General features: G+C 40.2%; 1 protein-coding gene across 14 annotated transcripts in view; it reads left to right on the forward strand.

The window, feature by feature from the left end:
• The window catches only part of CELF2 (CUGBP Elav-like family member 2), a 563,629-nt gene that overhangs the window by 519,338 nt on the left and 20,182 nt on the right, over nt 1–24,109 (forward strand). For 10 of the 14 annotated variants that reach the window (XM_061468608.1, XM_061468599.1, XM_061468594.1 and 7 more), the window contains 2 exons: nt 3,981–4,115; nt 23,109–23,240. In XM_061468608.1, the coding sequence (XP_061324592.1) occupies nt 3,981–4,115; nt 23,109–23,240 (267 nt within the window). The remainder of the gene's footprint in view (nt 1–3,980; nt 4,116–23,108; nt 23,241–24,109) is intronic. The other 4 variants (XM_061468596.1, XM_061468600.1, XM_061468602.1 and 1 more) reach the window with 1 other exon arrangement.

Here is a 24,109-nt window from a genome sequence, read left to right on the forward strand (position 1 = left end):
GAAACAGTGATGACAGGACTTATTTTTTTATAGGTTTGAGCACACAGAAGATCCTAAAGAGGTTCAGAGAATCATAGAATGGTTTGGGTTAGAAAGGACCTTAAGATCATCCAGTTCCAACCCCCTGCCATGAGCAGGGACACCTCACACTAGACCATGTCACCCAAGGCTCTGTCCAGCCTGGCCTTGTACGCTGCCAAGGATGGAGCATTTACTACTTCTTTGGTCAAACTCTTCCAGTGCCTCCCCAGCAATGCATATTAACTGATAAACCTGTTGGTTTATCATGATGGCATGTGCCTTGAGTCCTTTCTGACAATCACATTTGGGTGCTCCATTCAGCAGGGCTTTTTTCTGCCCTTTTCTTACACATGTGTGACAGCAGCAAGCAGTCTTTTACCAAAGGCATCAAAGCTGACACCCTGTAACATCTGCAGAGCTGGTTCGTGGCCAATGTCTTTTAGTCACCTCTGCAGTAAAACAGACTGGGTGGGGAGAGAACTTCGTCACTGCCTAGTTCTTCTTTGTTAATCTTCTTTTGGCAATGAAAATCTTCCGTCAAGTTGATGGGTTCTTCTTGTGCTTCCACAGGAAATGTCCCACTATAGAAATGTTTTTGAGGGATGAGGCAGTGCTGGTGTTTGTTTTGCATCCACACAGGTGCTGTGGAGGTTTCTGAGCCCACAGAGAGCAGTTACTTGTTCCCTTGCCTGCAGGACTTTTCCTTGAGGGCTGTACAGTGCTATATGCTGCCTCCCAGCTCCACAGCCCTCTGTGCTTATAGCCCTCTGCAGCCTTGCATGCATGGGCAAAGCCATGTACATAAAATGCAATAGAAAGAGCAGCATTAAATTGCTTTTAATTGTGTCTAAACTAAGGTTTGGGGAAAAGTCCATGTGTTTTCCAGAAGCATGTGGCATTTCATCTAGGTGAAGCTATTTGCAGCCTCTCCTCTGCAACCTCTCCCGTCCTTTTGCTATTATTTAATCCTGCCATGTGTGCTGTTTAAAAGTCCAAAGTGGAAACCTCTCCGCAGAAGAAGTATAAGCTGCTTATAACTGATCCTTCTCATGAATAGCTAACCAGTGGGTGACAGAAAACCATGCTGTCCTGTTGGAGAGCATCCCACTGCTTTCCTAAATCTCTTACAGAATGGCACGAAATAATGACCTCAGTAAAGACCAGCAATGTTTGTTGAACATTTTTTGCTTGACATTACTTCTTACAAAAGAGGAAGATAAATTATATTTGAGGACCAAATATCAATCCAGGATGAAAATGGGTTCCATGTCTCATTGTGAGAACCATTGTCTTTGCTGAGAGGTAGACTCCAGCTTCAGCCTTCTCCATCCCTAAAGTCTGGTTTGAAGTAATTTGCAGAATTTTGCTATCAAGGAAAGAGGATTTTTCAATTAAAAAAAATAATTTACACCCAAGGCAAGCCAGTAGGTCAGATGAGTTATTAAATAAAAATAAATTTAAGTTATGCTTGCATATCTGAATTTCTATCTGAATTGTACTTGAATGGAAAGTTCTCAAGTTAATCCAGAGACAGGACTTGAAAACTGTTCCAAATTTCCTTACTATTGCTAGTTTCAGAAATTTCTTTATTAATATGATGCTGCTTCCAAAATTTAATTTCAAACCGGCTGATAATAAAAATAAAATGTTTTTAAAACACTCAATAAACTTTTCCTGCTTTGAAGATGACTTTGTTCCAGAGTTCAAGACTTGAGATGTTTTAAGCAGTTCTATTCTATTTATTTGGGCATCCAATACCTATTTTTTAAGTATTTATTAACTATGTGTCTAATTAAGGTGCAGTTTTGCCATTTCAGAGTTATCTTTGTATTTTAAAGCACTTAAAAGGCCATGAGAGCTGGTTTAGATGACCAAATTGCAACAATGACCCATGATCACCTTATTTAGTAGCTACACCTCATTGTCTAGGTTAATAATGACTTGTGACTAGGGCAGCTTTAGTGCATCTTGCAAAATAGTTTGGGTTGGTTGTGTTTGGGAACAGCTTTATTTTTCAAGGTGGTCATTAGCTTCTGAAAGAAACCTGGAAGAGCTTTTTTGGTCATGTAATTTGACCAAGTGTTTTGCGCCAGATTTCAAACTACTAAGTGGTGGATCTTGGACCAACTAAAACCTTGCTCATAACATTGTCCTTGTGTCACATTTTCAAAAGCACCAGCATCTGAGATGACTTTGGGTATATGAGGCAGAGGAGTTAGAACCTCAGCCAAGCTGGGTGCTAACCGAAGATCTGACCTGCCTGTTGGAACCGTGGAGCATGTATTTAAATTTGGGAGTTTATTCACAAATAGCTGCTTATATTAAGGTTCACTTTACAGTTTTAATGCTGGGGCAGTAAGAGTACTTCTTTGTGGAGCTCAACCTGAGTCTGCAACATGTGTGTTTTAAAGTAATACCACTCTCCATTGTTGCAGGAGTTCTCAATACCTAGAAAATACCTCTCCTTCCTTGCATTTTTCTTCTTCTCAACATACTTATGAAGTATTATATTTATCCTTTTTTTCATCTTCTCCCAAGTTGTCATTAAGTTCTCCTGGTTTGAGAAACAAAGTGTGCTGGGAGAAGTGGTATCTGTTGTTAGACAAACTACCATTCAGTATAAAATTGACAAGTTTACAGGCCTTCAAGCACTTCTTTGGGTGTACCCCAAAGCTCATGCAGTCTTCCCTGCTCTATCCCTTGATCTGAAAACAGGATTGCTCTTCCTGCCATCTAACTTTTTGTGTGTGCTTACATTATCATGACTACAAGAACATAACAAACCTCTTTTAGTGATTTGGTTTTATGCACGTTGTCAATTCTGTTGAGGGCTCTAGCACCATGCACAGATCTCCTTCATGTGTCCAAGCCAAAAAGGATGATCTCTCACTGCCATCCAACCAACCTGTCTCATGTCTGTATGCAGACACTCAGTGTCATTGCCCCTGTGGACAATTGCATCTCATTCAGAGGATCCTGAGGAGGATCCAGGCTGGTTAATGCTAGCATCTAACTTGTATCTGCATTTTAGTCTCTTACTATAGCAGTTTGCCTTAGAGTAAGTGCCTAAGTAATTTGTCTAGCCCACAGTAAAAGGTAGGTACTTTTGAAGACCTCTGGAGAATCATACTCCTGTCCCTCTAATTTGAGTAAAATGAATGCCATTTCTTGTTCCTTAATCATCCTTTTTTTTTCTGTATCACAGAAATTCTATTATTGTTTGTCTTTTTTAACTTACCGTCTAACGTAAAGCCTTTGCTATATAAATGCATCCATTCCTTATTGAAATGCAGGTATATCTCCCCCACATCCTCGATAATAATGAAATGGCTGATGACTGAGTAGACTTAATATCACAGTCTAGAGCTTATGGCCTGAAAGCCCCTACCTCAATGATAGCTTCGTGATCAGACTCATACTAATTTTATGTTCTTAATTCATATGTGGGTTTAGAAATGAACCATCAAAAGGAATATTAGCACAATTATTGGTTACTGCACTAAGTGTAGCCTTAGTAGATACATTCAGAGGAGATACGGGAAACAAATTGTATTCATCCCAATTATATGACCCTGTCCTAAATGTGTTTTAAATGTTAGTTATCTTCTTTACACCCCCTGTTGTGCCAGGAAATAGTATTGTGCCTGGGCTTCACACAGAGTTTAAATGACTTTTAATTCCACACTTCCGTTATAAAGGAGGCACAAACTAGGTTTAATTTTCCTGAACTATAGGCTGGTGCCTTTGCTGTATTCTCTCAGCACCAAAGGAGAGAGGTGAGGGATGCTATTTGGGGACTGTAAGAGCTGCTTCCCAAATTATAGATGTCTTGGGAGTGAAAAGAAGAATTGACTCTTGGCAAGGTACATCCCAAGTTCCGTGTCCATTGAAAACAGCTTTTTTTTTTAATTAGCATTATTATCACGTATTTTAATTAACCCTGTTGCTTCTTTACGCAGGCATGAACGCTTTACAATTACAGAATTTGGCAACTTTAGCAGCCGCAGCAGCCGCCGCCCAAACCTCAGCTACCACCACCAATGCAAATCCTCTGTCCACAACGACCGGTGCTCTGGGAGCCCTCACAAGTCCCGGTAAGAGCAGGGTGCTTGCTTTCCAATTACAAACAGGAGAATGAATGGGAAGATGATAGTTAAAGCAGTGGTTCCGTGTTGTGGCTTATGTTGTGTACACGTATGAATTCTGAAGACCCTTTTAATAGGCGAATGTATTTATTGCTGTTATTTTAAGCAAATAACCAGTTTTTCAAGTAGTCCAGTGTGGACATGTTCACCTTTCCAGACTCATTTCAGGGGCCATTGAAGCCCAGTGGACCCATGTGTCCTGGGTTCAGCTTTAACAGTTGGTTTTCTCCTTCTTAGTAGCTGGTGCAGTGCTGTGTTTCGGCTTTAGCCTGAGAACAGTGCTGATAGCACATCCATGTTTTAGTTGTGGCTCAGTATTTCTTACCCCAATCAAGGACTTTTCAGTCTCATGCTCTGCAGTGAGGAGGGGCACAAGAAGCTGGGAGGAAGCAAGAGACAGGACACCTAACCCAAACTAGCCAAAGGGGTATTCCATACCACAGCACGTCGTACCCAGTATATAATGGGGGGAGTGGGGGAGTGGCTGTGTGGTCCTGAGTTACCAGCTGTGCTTAAACCACACCACCATCTTACAAAACTCCATGTGGAAATTACAATTGCATGGGAAACTTTAGCGGAAATTGGCTTTTCAGAAAGAATTCAGAACATGAGCAAATTCTTCTCATCCTACGGAAAAATCAGCTGAGGTAGTGTTTCTTAATCCCTGAGAGACTGACTGATCTTTGATTCCCAGCACTTCATGCATGTATTGCCTTCACTCATCATGAATTTTTGTGAAGTCTTCTCTTTTTTTCCTTCTCTTTTTCCTGCTGTACCCTCACTTGAGCTTTCTTCTGGTCCTAACTGAGAATACAGTTACAGAAGTGACATCAAAGGCACAGCCAGATTCTGTCCTCATTACACGAAGCAAAAGACAGCTTTATGTGGGAAAAAAAAGGACAGGCTAAGAGGTGGTGGTGCCTCCATGACTACTACCATGTAGACTTTCAGCACAGTATGTCCAAAAACCCTTAAGAGAAATAAGGCAAATCCAGAATTCAGTAATGCTTCAGCATCTCCAGAATCCAGAGAGAGATGCTGATTCAGTGTAGTTACTCTGGATTTACAGAGATATAGCTGAGTGAAGAATCTCGCCGCTTATCTTTACATAAAGGCTGCAGGGTGTAATTATTTGCATCATGAAGTGTGTTTATTGCTGTTCTAAAAAACATCCATATTATTTTAGACACCACTAAAGAACATTTGTGTTTAATCTTGTTTAAGTGTGTATTTATTCCCCATGAGAAAGGAATTCATGTCAGATGGTTTGAGCTCATCAGTAAGGAAAACAGTCTTCACTGCACAATAGAACTGGGACTGAGTGTGGTGCTCGGTGTTAAAGCTGGCCAACACTTCCCATTATATTACAGCATTATTGTTGGTTTGGGGGAGAGGTTAGATGGGGGGCAGCTTGGCTAATACTAAGTATCTCAACCTACAAATAATATTCATTTGCAACATCTCTGAGAAGAAGATTGTGTGCAAATAATTTTGGTTTGCTAGTATATGTTTTATTTAAACCCAAGCAATATCTTCCCTACATCCTGGAGCTGGGGCTCAACACTTTGCAAAGGCTGATCTCAGTGTCAGTGCTCCTGCGGTACTCCTGTCCAAATGTCACTCATATAAATGAGTGGAAATGCTGCATTTCATGCACGTTCTGTAATATCTCTGCAGTTTAGCTGTTAAATGCCTGAGTAGCCTGTCCTCCCAAAGCATCCTCAACATTTCTTAAGCCATACTGACAAGACTTTTCAGGGCAACTCACCGTACTGCACTGCAGTGCAGAGAGGCTGGAAATGAACTTTCTTCATCATTGCTGCTCTGCAGCAGAGTGGCATCAGAACCTCAGGCAGCAGCATGTTTCTGTCGTGCGCTTTGTCTTGCCATGTTGGCACAAGATTCAGATTCGTCCTTAAGGTCCACATTGTCCTCTCCCTCTTCAACGCAGTCTTTTTATCCAGCCTGGCTGACTTGCTGTTCCCTCTTCTAACTGGGTCTCAGGGCTTCTTGAGTACCTCAAAGATCGTTTCATCTGGTGTGCAACTCTGCAGACACACGTGGTTAGAAAGGTGCTTCAGCTGGCTGGACAGATATTCTTTAGCTTAAGTAAAGCTTAGTATTGCTCAGGGTTGCATTCTAGAGCAGATACCATCGTGTTTCCACAGACATTAATTATTTTGGCTAACACATTGAAGATGTGTTATTTTTAAGAAAAATCTGGATTTTTAGCCTTTGAAATACTGTATTCAGGACCATAAATGCTTCTGAAACTCTCACAGATAGTAGCTGTATGCAAGTGTTTCTAATATTAGACAGCTTGTTGTGTCAAAGAGGAATTCTATCTCTAATAGGTCCATTGACCTATATATTTTGCACAGCAAACCTAAAATCAAGCCTTGTTAAAAATGTCCTTCAGTTTAACCTTGCTTATCTGGTTCCACATTCTTCACCCTATTAAATATTTTGTAAACCTGAATAATATCTTCAGTGATTCTTCTCTGCTCTATGGAAAATGAATTTACTTCGATAAAACTTTTCATAGCAGCTCAAAGTGTTTCCATTAAAATTTGAAATATGTTGTCAGAAAACATTTAAATCTGCCTTTCAATGTGTGGATGTTTGGAGGCCTTGAGGGTATTTTTTTGGTCTAGATTTCTTTTAATAGAACACTTCAGCTTGTTGTGTTTCATAAGTGTAAATTATTTTGTCTGTTTTCAAAGCCTGCACGAAGCCCAGGAAGAAATGTTTGCGTCTCTCCAGATAATGCATTAAATTAATATTTCTCGGTTCAGAAAACTGCCCAAATTTAGGAGAGTGCAAAGGTACAGGCTTAAATTTAATCCTTTTCTTGATGCTGTTAAAGCCAAAATACTGCATGGAACAGGAGTGGGCATAAGCATGTCGTTCTAATATGCCTTAAACCACAGCAGCCACATAAATCATACCCATCTTTCTACCAATATGTAACTATATCTCACCTGAATCAGTCTTTGACCAAGAGCTCTTACTCTGTCCTTCGTAGACATGTGTCATAAGAGCCCCAAAAGGTGATTGCTTTCATTAAAATTAATCTTGCAGCTTCATTTTACACAGATAAGACTTAGCAACCTTCAGTGCATCAAACTGTTACAGAGGGGTTGGTGGTCAGTGCAACTTTGATGCATGGACAACACAGAAAAACAGGTCAGGAAGTGGGGAACCAGCAGGGCATCTGATATTTGAGGATGTCGCGTTTTACTGCTGGCTTCGAATTGCAGTATATTAAAAAAGAAGAGAAAAATATACAGCATCCAGTAGTGACTGTTCAATCTGTATGAAACTCTTTCTTCAAGGTTCATACAATTACATATTTCCAAACAAATTAAACTCCAATGATCTTTCTCTCATACATTCTTACTAAATAGCTTTGACCCGCAAAAGAGTCTAAGGACACTCACTCTGTCTCATTTCTCTTAGGCTTGAGACGGTATTCATTCAGAAAGAACAGAGACAATGCAATCCCCCAAACTATTAATTTTTTTATAATTGTAAATTTATAATTTCAATTTTGCATACCCATGGAAGTCTCTCCCTACAGCATTGTTAGAAATGATTTTTTAAAAGCCTTTGCTTAAAAAAACCCATGAAAGATTAAGCTTTCATTTCAGTAAAAATCCCCTCAGGCAATAAATAGGTTCTTTTGTCTCTTGGCCCTAGAAAAAAAAAAATAAAATGGTTTAAATTGCCCATGGTTAAAGTAACTGTTTCTTGCAATTATCAGATGGTAGTGAATAAAAATGAAAATGAAATCATGAAAGAATAAAATACAGGTAAATGCATATTATGTCTTTCATGAGTTTCTCACAGGTCTTTTGAAGACTCATTTAATCATCTTTCTTGTCTTTTATTTTGATATGATAATTGTTTCCTTTATTTACTTTAATCACCTCTATTTAGTTAATTAATTCTTCACTTTCTTTTCATTTCACTTGCTTAGGGTACTTCCGTTTTTTAAAGGCAGGTACCTGTAGTATTTCATAACATAAGGATTTGAGCTGGGGTAGCTTTTACCTGACTCCAGGTCGTCTGAGCCAGTTTACCTCAACTCCCTTCTGACTGGGTCCTGGAAGTTTGAGTTTCCCATTAACTGGGAAGGGATTTTGGGGGGAAGTGCCTCAGGTGTAGGTATCAACGCTGTAAATTTCTCAGTTTAGGCAGGACGAATCTCACCTGCGTGTCAGGAGTTGGATGTGAAGCAGGAACATACAAGCTCAGGATTAAAGTATCTGCCTCTAATGCTGTCTGCCATTTAATTTGCCTTAGTTGCCTGGTGCCCTAATTTTCCCAAGGATAATAATGTTTATTCTGACTGGTGGTACAAGGTTGATAAGGCACCTTTCCAGATACCAGGAGCTGTGAAGGTCCTGATCTTTTTGCAAACTGATGTTACACAACAGCAGAAAAGTGTTTTGTAGTCATAGGAAGAATATGGAAGTTGGGTTTCAGACACCAGCTTACTTTGTCATCTTGCCCTTGTCCTCACTGCACATATTGTTCAATGCCGTACCATTATAATCACAGAATTTCATAGGTTGGTAGATGCTTTGCAAGGTCTCTACTCCAGGCTCCCTCACAGCAGGACCACTCAGAGCACGTTGTTTAAAGCCATACCCAGCCAAGGTTTGAGTATCTCCAAGGATGGAGATTCCACAGCCTCTGTGAGCTCATTTCTATTTTGTTTCTTAAAATACTTGCATAAATGGGGTGTTTTTTTCAGTATCCAACAGGAAAATCCTTCTGTGTGCAAATGAAGAGACAAAACATCTAATTATGTATCCAAAATTATCTGCATAAACATACACAGTATAACTTCTGAGCTGTGGGGGAATGGAATTGCTAAACCAGAAGCTAATTCAGTTTCAGACCTAGGAGCCTTGATTTTCCATGACATTTCATGATTATTTGATTCTCTAAACTATTATTTATTCACCCAGCTGAACTAGCTATTCATGCTTCAGTAAAAAAGCTCTTCAGGTTTATCTGCCCTGTAAACCTAAGAGGAAATCTGTCTGCAAAAAAAAACCCCTACTGTCAGTGTAGAAAGTAAGACCTTTTTCTTTAACAACCTCTTAAAATCCAGCCCAGCTTTTGCCATATTATATGAGAATTTAGCCATTAACTCTTCTGTTGAAAAAAAAAAAAAAAGCCAGTTCTCCTAAGCACAAAAGTCTAAAAATACTCATTTTCAGACAGATGCTGACATTGAAGAATAACAGCCCCCAAAAACAGAAGTCTGTGAAGTACAGAATAAACTAAAAAGAGGAGAAAACTGATTAACTCATCCCTTCCCCCTGCTAAAACAGAATTATAGTTAGCATCGACGGTTCATTATTTTCTCTACCCCCTAATACAGTATGAAGATTGTTAGTTGAGGGTATTCACGTTGTGAACAGAATTGTCGAAACATTAGAGATTTTATAGAATATACAAGGTGCTTCAGCTGAGCAGCAGTGAAGAATGTTCAAATAATCATTCTTAGAAGATTCTCTCTTTGTTCAGTTCAGTACAATACGTTTTTCTCCAATCAGCAGTACAAGTCTGCCACCGTGACATTTTGTTAGAGGCCAGTACACCTACTGAGATAGCTGTGATTTCCTTCCAGGATGATCCAAAAATAACCCTACCAGTAGGTGTGTAGGAAGCTCTGACAGTTTACTAAAGAATGAATTGAGGTAGATGTTTCATGTTGGAAAAGAACAGTTTAAAATGCAGAATGGCACTCTTCATACTGTAGTACAAATTGATTATTTTTGTACCATTTCATGTGGAATTAATGCAGGTTCCATTACCATAAAATAATTTTAAATAAGCTTTATTACTTTTGCAGTACATAGAAAACTTCCCTAGTATAATGGTCATTATTTTTAGGATAAAGTTCAGTGGATAAATATAACACATATCTTAGATGAATACTGTATTAATACATTACACATACCTTGTATGGATGCTTAAACAGCCCAAGTGTATGATTTTTAATTTTATATTTAAATCTAGTTATACTGCTAGCACCATTACCTCAGTATTCAGAGCACAGAGTACTCCAGTGCTTTAACCCTGATCTCAGCACCAGTTTCCTAAAATGCATGTTTGCAAGGAAGCCATGGAAGAAAATGTTGCCTTAGCATGTCCACCATCCGGTGCCTGTCACTTGACTGCAGAATTCAAATGGATTTGTTATGGGACAGGTATATTTCTGAACTACCGTGTGTCAGCTGGGCTTACCCACACAGTGTTAAGTTTCTGAGTCTGTGGTTAGGGTCCTCAATAGGTGAATTGATTTTGACTGCTTTTAGTACCCAGGGATTATGTTACTCCTTGGAGAAATACTTTCATATTAAGCCCACCTGATAATTAGGTCACCCTTAAGCAGGCATCCAAACACAAGTTGGAGCCAAAAACAGGAAAGTGGGAATGCAGTTTTGACCTGTATTTGTATTTTTAATAATGCTTCAGAATGTCTTTAAATTACTAAAGAAGAAAAAAGTAGGAATTGTGGCTAAAAATCTCCAAAATCCCAGTGCAGTAAGAGGAGAGGTGAAGGGTGATGAATTCCCACAGAGCCTCCCTGGAACACCGCTGTCTGCCTGGTCTCCTCATTGTGATAACCTGGATGCCAATGGCAGCAGACAGGCCATCAATTAACTGGAATGACCTGTTTGCATATTTGTCTCTTAAAATACAACAGGTCTTTGTGTGTTCTCCTAGCAAATTGATTTCTGTACAGGTGTATCAATTCAGCCTAAAGGATCTTTGGGCAGCTCAGCTGCTAAATAGCCAGGCTTAGGGTGGGCAGAACCTCTCAGTGAAGAAGCGTGTATTTCTCAGTGAAGGACTCTGTTAGTTCTTTGGGTTTGTTTTGGTTGTTGTTTGGTTTTTGTTTGGGGTTTGGTTTTTTTTTTTAGGAAACAACATACAGTACTAAACCATGGATTAGTAGGATTTAATTCAACAGGAGACATGTTTGGTTTTTAAACATTAGTGCGTTATGGTCTTCCTCAAGTATGAAATCCCTTGCCTTAGCACATTTAAGGATTTACTTTGCTTGAAGTAAACAAATAATGCTTTATAATACATTATGTTTTGTGAGTGTCTCTCTGCCCCACTCTTAATATCTATTTCAAGCCACAAGAATCCCAGTTTATAAAGAAGGCTATTTTCCTTTCTGTTGGAAGTACTATTTCAAGTTAATTCAGGGTTGTTTTCTACAAAGGAAGCATGATTCTATCAGCTTGGCTACACAGGTGGATATGTGAGTGTATATGCTATATATCTTACATGAAGTTCCAAGCCCAGAAAATGTGCTGGAGTTCATATTATTGAAGAAATGCTGTAAATCTTAGCAGAACTCATGCATTCGAATGAGCTTTCAACTATTTAAGGTTTAGTACTGCCAGCACTGCTCCTTCAACCCTACTGAATTGTGCGTGTATCCGTGGATACTCATGGCTGGTTTTCTTAAGGGAGGATAAATTGTGGAACATAATGGCAATTAGAGTTTATGAATGTCTTCAACCTAATTGTTTCAGTCATTGCTTCTGAGAAGAGCTAGTTGTTTGAATGTGGGGCAGCTGATTTATTTTATGCATTGGCCAAGCAAAAATATCTCCAACAACTGCATGGGTTTAAAATCAAATAAAGTAAACCCTTGACTGCCTTTGCTGTTCGTGGAACAAAAGTGTGCAATATGAATGAAAAGAACCAGTGCCACATTGAACTACATATGACTTTACAAATGGTCTGCAAAGGATCTGGCTGAGTAATTTTACATGAGACAAGATAATCCTTGAGTTCTGTGGCTTACGGAGCTGAATGACTCTTATCTTCTGGTGTGCTATTGCAATGAGGTTGTGCTTCCACACCCCCCTAAAAATCCCTTCTTCCATGGAAATTATTATTCATGCAGTTTCTGGACTCATAATTCCTTTACCTGTAGACTCAAATTTTCAATATATGTTATAGAATCGTAGATAGAATCATAGAATCCAAGGTTGGAAGGGACCTCAAGGATCATCTGCTCCAACCTTTCTAGACAAAGCCTGACTTAGAATAGGTGTCCCAGCACCCTGTCCAGATGAATTTTAACAGTGACCAACATCGGGGAAACCAGCAATTCCATGGGGAGATTATTCCAATAATTATTATTCCAATAAAGAACTTCTTTGCGTGAGAAATACAACAGCAAAGTCAAACCCAAACCAAGCAGACAGGCAAGTCCATCAGTAAAAGAAAGCACCAACACTTCAGCTGATACCGATGTTAAGTCTGAATACTGTGGGGTTCCCCCTACACTGACCACTCTTTATTTAGCTCTTGTAACTGATCTCATCTCTATTCTAAAATACCATGGACAGGACCCCTAAGTGTCTCAGGTAAACAGATCTTTTAGGCCCATCTCGCCGCAATGGAAAGACAGAACACCTCCCAAGGACTGTTTACCTGATCTTAAGATAGATGAAGATGAATCAGGCCATGCTCTCCCATGTACTAGAATTTGAATTGCCGTATTGCATATGATTAGAATTCCTGCAACAAAAACATTGCTTACCTTGAACTATGGTCTTGGACTTCAACGACACTCCTTTTTTTACGGAGAGATGCCTATTGCTTGTAATTGCTTAGTGATGAAAGCACATCAAAGATGTTGCAAGCACATAGAGGGCAGTGTGAAGGAGCCTTTACCCAGGCAGAAGATCCTGGCCTTATTGATTCTAGATCAGAAATTCTTTGGGAAGTGATTTAGAAGTGATTGTATGCTGAAGTGGCTCCACATGGAGGTCATTTCAGCATTGGAGTATGAGTCCCTAAACAATGGCTCTCTCCAGATTGTGTGAGGTAGCAGTAATAAACATGAAAGCACAGCTGGAAGTTCCCTGTAGATATGCTAATGCTCTGGTTTTGATGTGAACTCAGTGGTGCTTTGATGAACAGAGACCACAGCCCTTTGCCCACTGAGTAAAACAGTCATAAATGCTCAGTAATTATTCTTTGTTTTTTTCATATTGTGAGGTTTCAATTTGGTTTGATTTCAGTTTCAGTTACAGCTGGAAATACCTAATGGCCAGCTATGAAGTTTAACCCAAGGCAGTCCACTGTGCCTTATTATTTTCTTCCCTAGCCTCTTTTTAAAGTACTTCCTACCCAAAACCAAAAGCGATTTATCATTGTGGACTGCTGGACAGAATGCATGATAAGTTGCAGGCACAGTGCTGAAATAGGATATATGATTTTTAGTTTACACTAGAGGTGGATGGTCTTCGCTGAGCAATACATTTCAACAAATCAAAAGCATCGCTGTGGAGTTGGCCCAGAATATTAACTGGTTTTTTACCCTCTCTGTCCATCTTCATAATCTCACAGGAAAAGGTGCTGTTACACACAATAGCATAGATTCACAAAGATATGCCCAATCAATAAACCGTTGTTTCCTAAAATACCTTCTGTTAGATAGATAAATTTAGAAAACTATGAAAACAACCAGCTGATTGATAAGTTTGTCTGTGAAACCTCTAGAGCCTTTGTGTGCTCTGCTTTCTCTCCTTCTTTGCACTGCTGTGGAAGGTGGTTGGTGTAGAGACTGTAATTTCAAGACCATTGGAAATGTCGAGTTAGGCTCTAATATAAATACGTGATTAAGATAAGTGACCCTGATTTTCACTTGTCCCAAGGTCATGGAATTTCCTTAGCTCTCAAAGGCCCATCCACTACTGAAGAGTATGGATTTATGAGTATAAAGTTAGTCTCCAGTTCTTGAAGACTTCGGCTTCTTCTGAATTTGTGTTTCTCTTTTCCTGTGCCCTGAGAAGCTACAGACAATCTTTCACAGGAATTGTTCACCTGTGAGTAGTGAAGAAATAGAGGGACACTGGCACATTTGAGAAGGGCTGTGATATTAGTATATGTCTTTCTATATTGTCATTCTTGTTTCCCCCGACTCTTTCTTGCTCTTTCGCTTTTCTGGCACTCTTTCCCTGGAGTGTGTCTGTCACTTCTATTTTATTCTATCGAAGCACAAGTAGAGCACTTAAACTTAGAGTCTTCCTTTTTGACATGTCAGACAGCACTTCCAAGGTACCAGAAAATGAGCAAATTTCACTTCTTTCTCCCCACCAATGGCAGTATGTTTGGCAGAGGAGCCTATGGAGAATTAACCACCCCAGAGCAGGAAAATCTACCTGTCCTTTCCCAAAAATTGCCCTGAGAAGACCAGTGCATGCTCGTGCTGTGTTAGCGACTGGGACACCGGCAGTTTGTGCAAGGGTGAATACTCAGATTGGCTGGAGATCACCGTAAAGGGCAGACAATTTAATGCCAGTCACACATGCTGGGTAGATTAGAATACTGATGAGCCCTTTTGAAAGGCCAACTGCATCTTCCTTCAGCAAAAATATTAAAATGCCCCTCTTTCCCCCACCTCCCCCCCAGATTCTCCTCAAGAATAAATTAAAACTTGGAGGTGTGGTTATTATCACAGAATAATTAGACCCCATGGGATTAGAGACACTCAATGTTTGTTAATGCCCCTGGGTTGTGATTATCTAATAATGATGATGCCTCTGTCATCGCTTAATTATTCTTCCCCTTTAAAACGTTCCTTATGCAGTCAGAGCCCGTAGAGTGTGCTCACTTCAGACAGAAACGCAACTGCAAATTCCTGGGAGCGCTGTCACCTGCCTGGTGTGATTGACTTACCCACTTCTCCCCCACGCCCATGTTTATAATCCTCATCTCATAAACTGCATCATTACTTGAATCGTTCCTTATTTCCATAAGAGACATTTCATTCATGTTTAGGAGGAAGGTTTGGGGCCTCCATCTCTTTGAAACAATCATCGCTAGTGCTATGTAACTATGTAAGTGCACCTTTATCAATTGATTTTAAACAGATCTGTCCAGAATCTTGTATTATACCAGACTGGTGGTCTAGATACCCAACTACATAAGGGCCTCCTACAGTTGGGTGCCGTTCTTCTCTGTTTAAGATGTAAAGAAGATGTAAGTCAGACTAAAGTTGGAAGCTTTGCGTAGACTTTGTCTAACACAACTCAACTTTATCTAATGTGCTCCATTATATATTCCAATACTTCAAGATATATTCCAATAGCCTTAGTTTTTCACTCAGGCTAGCGTTTGTCTTGTTTGGATACAGTTTGCAAGACATTGTTCCAGAATCATTGGGTTTCCAACTAAGGATTAGAAAGAAAACAGACAACACAGCCTTAATCTGATTATCCTTAAATCCAGTGTTGTCTCTTAGCCTCCCGTACTAAGAAAGGGACAAACACATATGCTGTTTACCCAAGAGATTTTTGGTAGTAAACGAAGATTTTATATTCAAGTTGCTAGAATTTGAGATTTCTAATTTGAGTTTAATATTTCTTTTCCTTTTCTCCCCAACTCTTTATATTTTTTTTTCTATGTCAATGACTAAGGAGATGTTAGGAATATTAAAATACCTTTTTTATTTTCTTTTCTTATGTAATTTACTCTCACTGTATAATTTCCTTATATCCTTTCTTTCTGTTCTTCTACTATGTTTTTATTTTCTCTTGAACATTGCTAAATCTAGAAGATTGAGGCACTGATCATCGTGCTGGCCTTCCACTGAAGTCCATCCAGCTGATCAATGTTTTCCATGCGATGAGACCAAATCTGGATGTAATATTTAGATGTGACCTAACAAATAAAGAGGAAACATCACCTGGGTCTCCTGGCTCTTCTCCTGTTCCAATAGCCCAGGATGCTGTTGGCTTTCTTTGCTGCCAGGGCATGTTGCTGGCTCATGGTCACCTCTCACCAGAATCCTTCCAGGTCCTTTTCCCAGCCCATCCATCCCCACCCTGTGTTACTGAAAGGGATTATTCCTTCCCAAGTACAGGACTTCGCATCTTGCCTCGTTATATTTCATGAGGTTCCTGTTGGCCAGGTCTGCCCATCTGCATCCCTCTGAATGGCAGTCATTTAGTCAGGAGCAGTTTCAGTCAGGTCTATTTCATCTAGCCCTCGGAGTCAGTGAGCTCAGGACGGCAGCAGAAAACCAGAAATACACCCAAATTCAGTACAAGGAAGAGGATTCTGGACTCAGACAACCAACAATACAGGTTTGACAGGAGTCTCTCCCAAAAGAGAACATGTTTTCTCTGCAACTTCTCATGCTTGAAGTCATAGTGACACTCAACCTTAAATTTGCAGGTAACATTGATCCCTGGTGCACTACTATATCGTCTTAACCAGAGTTATTTAAACTCTCCATTAAGTAAAACAACAAGAACAAAGTTGTGGTTCACAGCTGAGCGGAGATAAGCAGGTAGCTGGTATCAAAGTAAATGCTGAGCTTCCTGTTGTGCCGTGCATTAGGTAGCGACAGGCAATTGCAGAGCGTAACCAAGAGCTGCCTAAAGGAAACCTGTCAGCAGGGCTGGCACAGTTACTGTTGTGAATCTCTGTATGGAAAGCCCCAGTCTAGTTAAGCCAGGCTTGGAGCTGACCCGAAGCTCTGCAGCGCCAGAAAGCTGGTTCTGCTCCAGAAAGATGAGCTGCTTTCACATGGATGAGGTGAGTGAAGCTTTACAGCAACCTGCTGTGCAGGCAAAGAGCTAAAGCTGCCCTTGATTTTCTTTCCCATTCTTTCCTTTAGTCCTGCCCTAAAGCCAAATTAATGTTTACCAAAGGAAACTTCACTTACTATCTCTGAAATTCATCTTTGATACTCTTAATACCTTAGTCCCAGGCCTGCAGTGTGACTGTGTGTCATTTCCAGACAGTATGACAGTGTTGGAAGAGGAGGAAGGGAACAGGATGAGGTGAAGAGGAATGGGGAGAGTGCACACACAGCCTACTGCATATCCGCACCCATAGAACAGTGCCAAGTTAGCATATATACTATGGAGGTTCCACGGAGACTTTTTCTTGTGGTATATGGAGTTCTTTTATTACTTAGGCATTTACTAATGAAATTAAGGAAAGAATGGGGTCAGCTACACACTATAATTCACCCCTCTGCTAAATCACAGCAATGCCTGTGTGATTCAAGCAGGTTCTGCTCTTCAGAGCAAGTGAGATGGAGTGTTTATCCAGTACTTCATTTCATCACCAGGTTCTCAGGCAGCCTCCCTGGACCCTCCAGGTGACCTGTTGGGGAAGAGGGTTTGTTTTATAGACTGGGCATGAGAGGAGTGGGATTTGCCCAAGTCTATAGTACAGACAAACGTAGGCCTGTGGGTTTTTTTTGCTTCAGAACACCCAGAAATCCTGTCAAGAGCACTACTTGATCTTAGGTGTAGGAGGTAAATAGGCATGACAAGAATGTGCCTGTATCTCCAAGATGTGGCTTTCTAAGAGACAAGCCTGTGACTGGGAAGAAGCAGAATTAACCCTGTCTTGCCACAAAAAAACATAGAGCTTTATCCAGGGCAGCACAAGAAGTTTGAGGCAGAACTGGGAAAGGCATCAATAGCGTCTAGTAATTCAGCTCATCCTGTTGCTTTTAACAAGGCCATCCTATTTTGTATGACCAATATTGTCACACTTCCCAAGTGACTGCTGTCTGGCTCCTTTCTCTGACAGGATGCGCTTAACAGAGCAGTGCACATCCTCTGCAGATTAGATCAGAATTGCCTAAAATCAGGCAATTCTCTGAGCCTGAGATTTGATTGAGGTGGTTACATTCAGACTCCTGAATTTTCATGGTTTGGCATTGATTCTGCATGCAGGATGGAAGCAGATCCCTCACTTTCAGATCACCAGCTTGTTAATACAACGTGTGGCCAACAAGAAGGGCAGGATCCATCCTACAGCACATTGCCTGCCTGAATGATCTATGTCTACTTTGAGTTCACCATCTCAGCCAGTAGGAAGGGTCACTTACAGAGGGCAGTTCAGCCCATCCTTAGATAGAAATCTAAAGGTAGGGTGTGCAAGTTGGAGGTCTCAACCTCAGAGACTGCCCAAAAGAATAGTTTTGACTAGACTGGCTTAAACTAACAATGAGGCTGCCAAGGTGGGGAAATTAATCCCATCCACAGTGTGCACAGCAAAGCCAAAGAAATACTTACGTGTCATTGCCTTGCCTAGATGCTGTTATCCTGAATCTAGTTTTCCAGCTGATATAAATCCAGGCGTTGTAAATCATCATGACTCTGTGGACATAAGCTAGCCAGAAGAATGGCCAAAATTTCCTATGCTAATGCCGCTTGTTTTTCTAGGTTGGCAGAGTTTTTAGGAATTGTGTTGAAATGTTACTTAAATTAAAAGGGGAATGTCTCATTGCTAGTTTAGATTTCTGTTAAAATATCTCTGACCTAAAAGGTGTTATAACCTTTTACAGGTAGAAATAAATGTGTTGAGGAGAAGAGTTGAAAATGCCAGCTTCTTTCAGCCTTAAATATCTCCATGAATGCAACATTACTGGTTAAACACAAATATCTGTACTGTGTAGAGCAACCACTCCAAATGAAAATGTATTCTCTGTATCACAGAGAGCTCTTTTAAAGAATATGTTAACCAAAGGCCAAGTCTCTTTATTCGTAATGAAGCTGATAGCAAAAGTTTCATCAATTAAATGGAGGAAGCAGAGTAAGATCAAATGGCTGGGGTTGTGAATGAATTAGAGGGGTGTCGGGGAAGGGCTGCAGTGATGCCTTTCTCCATTTCACAGTCTCTTTATGGTATTATTTGTATTATTTGAAGTTTTCTGGGTGTTTAGTAAAGTGGGACTGAGTTTGGAAGAAAGATGACACAGAAATGTGGGAAGAGAGTGGACAATGAAGAGGAAACCACAAGGTCTCTAATAGTGAAATAAATATTTTGAACCTTCTCACCTTTCATGGTTGGAGATGCTAAAGTGTTTTGTAAAGTCTCTGTGTGTGGCCTGGATGGAGAAGGCAACAGGTGGCCAGCATGCTGTGTTCCTGCAGGAAAGAGCAGATTTTTCTACAGGTTACTGGACAACTCTTTATTCTCACATGTTAAACTGACCTCTTTATCCAATGCTGTGATAGTATTTCCTGTATTAATAGATTCTTAAGGTCAGTGGGGAATTTGATGAACATCTTGTCTGAACTCTTGCAACAACAGCCAAAAGATTCAACCCCGTAACTCCTGCCAGTAGTCTCTGATTGAGCAACAGCCTCTTTGAGAAGGCTGTTGGCTTATTCCATGACTGATGTTAGAGAGGAAGAAGTTCCTTTGAGTAGGCAAAATATTATCTATCATGTTCTGATGTTTATCCAGGGCTTAACGTCGTGAGGGAACGATCGGTACAGCTGGTAAAAAGAATCTCTCTTCTTCACCAGCTATCGTATATTCAGTCAGCATTCATCAGGCTGGAGCTCCAGTCTGCTGAATCTCTCCCCCTAGCTTCAGTATTAGCTAACTCACTTTGTACTGGCCAGAAACGTATCGAGTCCCTGACATATGCAGGTTTTAAGGAGACAAAGATAAAATTCCCAGTATAAAGGGAAAAATAATACACCGGATGTTGTGGATACAGGGTGTGCCATACAGAGTGGCAGCAGAAGCCCAAGTCCTTTGCACTGTTTGTGTGTATTTTGATTTTCTTCACTGTTGCACCAAATAGTGCTGCACCAGTAGCACAAAGAGGGCAATTCCTAGTGGCATTGCAGCTCCATACATCAAGTTGTCTAAGTACCTGGAGAGAGATGCTTACTGTTTGTTAAGCAGTACTATGAAGTGCTATGATTCAGAGCAGCAATGTTCTGGTGTAGAGGATGGAGGGAGCTGTGACATGTTTTCTTTTAATTTATGTGGTAGAAGGGAACCTGGTAAAAAACAATTTATAAATTCTGTAGGTATCCAATCTGTTGTTGTCATCTGGACAACTAAAACACATTAATATAGAATAACACTATTCTGACAGTGAATTATACTTCCTTCGCCATTACTCTGAGCAGTTGTGGAGCCCAAGAGCTTTGCTGACACGGGAGATTCATACAGGTTCCCCAAAAGTGGTGCAGTCCTCTACTGTTACCATGAGGCATGTGACTTTTTTCCCCCCCTTTGGTTCAATATATGTTACAATTTTGTAGCTGAAAGGAACTAGAAACAGGTAAAGGACAGGAGAAGCATAGTCCTTGTCTTTAGATGGCTTTTAGCATGTTCTGGGGTCACATGAGGTAAAAACTTTTGGCAGGGCTAAGACTCCACAGGTATCTTGTAGGACCTGTTAACTTCTGTTCCATGTCCCTTTAAGTATTTTGGGACATAGGAATACCATTGCTTCACCTGTTAATTTGAGAAATGTTCACCTCTGTTAATATCTCGGACCTTTTGTGGCCCCTTTATGATAGTATTTTAGCTCATCCCTGTCTTCATCTTTATTTCATACATGCAGGTCTCAGTCAAAGAGAAAGAGATAACTAGTGTGGAGTCTCTCAGGAAAGGGCAAGGTGCTGAATCTGTCCTTTACAAGTGCCCTAACAAAAGGAGCTCCATTTCTGTTCACCCCATGTTCAATAAGATAATGGGAGCCACACAATTTGTTCCGTTTCTTTCTCCTCAAAGAAATAATAAGCCAAAGAGGAAAAAGTATTGTCCCAATGGATCTGAGAGACAGATCACTGCTAAGCAGAAGAAATAGCCACAACAACAAAAAGCTGATTTCTGAGGCGCTTTGGTGCTCCAGCTAGTATTTCACATTGATTATATGCCAAGGCATTATTTAGGCAAACTAGATAATCTGCGTTGTAACTTCAAATGGGAAAATCACTGAGGCACCTGCTCTGTGTTTGTCTGATGGAACAGAGAAACTTGATATGAATAAAAGAAAAGAGATGTTGGCCCCAGATACTGGCCATCCCTGGGGCATGTGTTTGAGCAGTGACACCAGGATAAGAGCCATCGCAACACGCTCTGTGGGGTGTGCAAAAGGAAGGGATTTAATCAGGTTTTTCTGCCTTCTCTTCATAATAGTAAGCTTGTGGCTCTCATTCACAAGAGTTATTTGCCCCCAGTTTTAATGTAATTTTTAGGCAGCTTCCTAGCCCCTGTTTCTCTCATTTCTTAACTATATGTGTTTCCTCTGGAGAAAAGGGCAGTAATGCTTCGAAACAGAAAATGGATGGAATTCAGCCCAGTCAAAAACAATCAAATACTTCAGATTTGAGGTTTATGGACTTCATTTACATGATCTGCTAATGAATATGAGCAGAAACACAGAGCAGTATTGGTCACAGGGAATTCACTGGCTTTCATGCATGCTTTTTTTTTCTCCTCTGCTGGTGCTCACATTATCTGACAAAAGTGGGTTTTTACTTGGTTTTTTGTTACTTTTTTAAAAATCAAGACATTATTGGCTTCTTAGTTCTTTGTGGAGAGAGATTGAATGATCAAAGCTGCCTCTATCTGCACCATATGCAATTGGTCAAGTTAACATTGCAGATGCTAGGGAAGCGGGGACAAGAAGTGCCTCAGAGTCTGGAAACCTCACCTGCACTAAGAGAGTCTTGTACTTTGAGGCCTCACGAAGGCTAAGGCTTGTCTTTGGTGGGTCTTCAGGTTGTAAAGGTAGGTTGGTTGTAGGTGAAATCCTGAAGGTGCACCCATAGAGTGAAAAAGTTGCCTCCTGCTTTCCTAACTGGATACTGACAGCTGTAGAGGCTTCACTTTCTTGAGGCTTCACTGACTAATCTGATGTGTTCAGCAGCTCAAAAGAGCATCAAGATAGAAGTGGTCTTGACCATTTCACAGATAGGTCATGAACAGGAGCAAAAAAGGACTGTGTAGACATGATGTGCCTTCAGTAAATCATCAACAAAACTCTGACTTTAAATGTTCACTTTTCAGAAGATAATGGAACCTTATAATGGAAAAGAAAGTCTTTATGATTGATACATTAAAGTAGGGCTCAGGAGACAAGCTAAAAACCTAATTGCTTCTGCAGCTTTTATGAATGTGATTCATCTGCTATAACTTTACCTACCTGTAAGTTTTTAATCTACACTGGTTATTCAAGGCCCTTCTATGAGAGATGCACATTTCTAGTTTATCCAACCTATCACAAATTATAGCTCTTTCTAAGGTGTTTTATTACTTTCCTATGACAAGAGAGTGAGTCTTTTTCTTTTCTTAAGCATGTAGTTTAGACAGATTCATCTCATCCACCTCTGTCATTCCCTTGGCACTGTAGCAGCAAGGACCTTTGCTCCACCTGAGCCTCTGCAGAGCTCCTGGGGATGCATCTGTCATTTATAGGGTGTATATACATGACTAGTTATGTACAAAGGCCAGGCTAAAAGCCTGCACTAAAATGGATAGCAGATACATTTTGCATTTGGTTGGTCATTCTTCTTTTTGTAAACTTCAAGGGTTTAAATGATGTTCACACAGAATCCTAGAGCAGATCCGTAACAACATAGTGTCTCACTTAGAATAATTAACAGTTCTCTTATAACACTTGGTGCCCAAACCAGAAAGCTGTTTTAAGACAAAATTACTAATTCTATTTTAGAATATATAAGATATAGGATATATTTTATATATATGTATATTCTATATTATGGAATTACTAATATTTTTTTTCAACAATAAATTTCAAAATGTGACAGAACCTCAATAGCCTAGTTAGCTCATCAGCCTGGGGTGTTATGTTGAAAGACAAACTTTCTCAAAAGTGACTGATCCTGTACTTATTGTTCCTGTATTATGTTTGCAAATAGTAGCACAATGCTAAATTTTGTGATCCAGCCTTTGCAGCTCAAGGCTCATCAACACTTCCCATGAACAATCATACTATTAATTATCTTGGACAAGGTTGGTCTATTGGTCTCTTTTTCTTGCAAATAACCCTGTTGTGCTCAGCATTATTGTAAGCTGTTTTGTGATCAACTAAAATAAGCAAAATATGGCCTTAATTTTGCCTTTGTTCATTTTTTGTTTTCCTTTCAGTGGCTGCATCAACTGCTAATTCCACAGCTGGTGCGGCCATGAATTCTTTGACTTCTCTGGGTACTCTCCAAGGATTGGCTGGAGCCACTGTTGGACTGAATAATATTAATGCACTAGCAGGTACCGTAAACAGTGAGTATTTACTGCTGTGGTGGACAGCCTTTCCCAATAATCATTCCACAAAAACTATCAATTGTAAAGTGATTATTTTTGATCTATATACAAAATAAGGGGGTCAAGTTGATCTAGTTCCATTCGTGGTACACATGCAGTTCTGGAGTCTTTAAGTTTCACATAGTTTGCTCTGCAAAGTGAAGTCCCTTGGGTCCCTGCACAAAGACTCCTTTTCTTGCAGGAAGGTAAAAGAAATGTCACCAGGGATTTGGGTTATTTAGGCTATAGCAGAGGCTCCTTTGTCATTTAGGGAGTCTGACAACAGGTCTATCACCCAATGTACAAAACCTCACTCAGAAACGTAGGGATAAGAAAGATGTTTGCCGTGGAGGCAGTCCTTTTCAAATGTCTGTAGGAACTATAAAGTCGACTTGAGAGCAACATACTTTAAAAATGAAGGCAAGTCTTTGACTTTTAATTGGCAAGTATAAGAGAATGATGCAGTCAGTCACCTGCAGTACCAGAGCATGCACATCAATCCTATGACATCCTAAACAAACCCTGGCATCTCCAACTAAGTAGATGCTGGTAGTTGTTAGAACATTCTTCCTTGTTCTTAGCCATGGTCAAGATTTTCCTGAAGAAGAAGGATTTTTTTTGTATTTATTGTTTCTGCTATGATGACTTCACCTTTGCCTGCAATGGAAGAGATTTGTCCAGCTGCATTTCCCCCCTCCCTTTTTTTTCAGCTGCTGTTACTCCTTGCATTTCCTTTTGCAATGCAAGGAACCTATCTAGTCCATGAGCCATCATAATGTACCCCCAGGAATGGATGTCCTCCTCAGTATCTCTTGCTCACTCTGATGCTCTGCATGATGTCCTTTTTG

Source organism: Pezoporus flaviventris, unplaced genomic scaffold (assembly GCF_033815535.1).
Source record: "Pezoporus flaviventris isolate CSIRO_AGI_PZ_B2104156 unplaced genomic scaffold, CSIRO_AGI_Pfla_v1 ptg000049l, whole genome shotgun sequence".
NCBI lineage: Eukaryota > Metazoa > Chordata > Aves > Psittaciformes > Psittacidae > Pezoporus > Pezoporus flaviventris.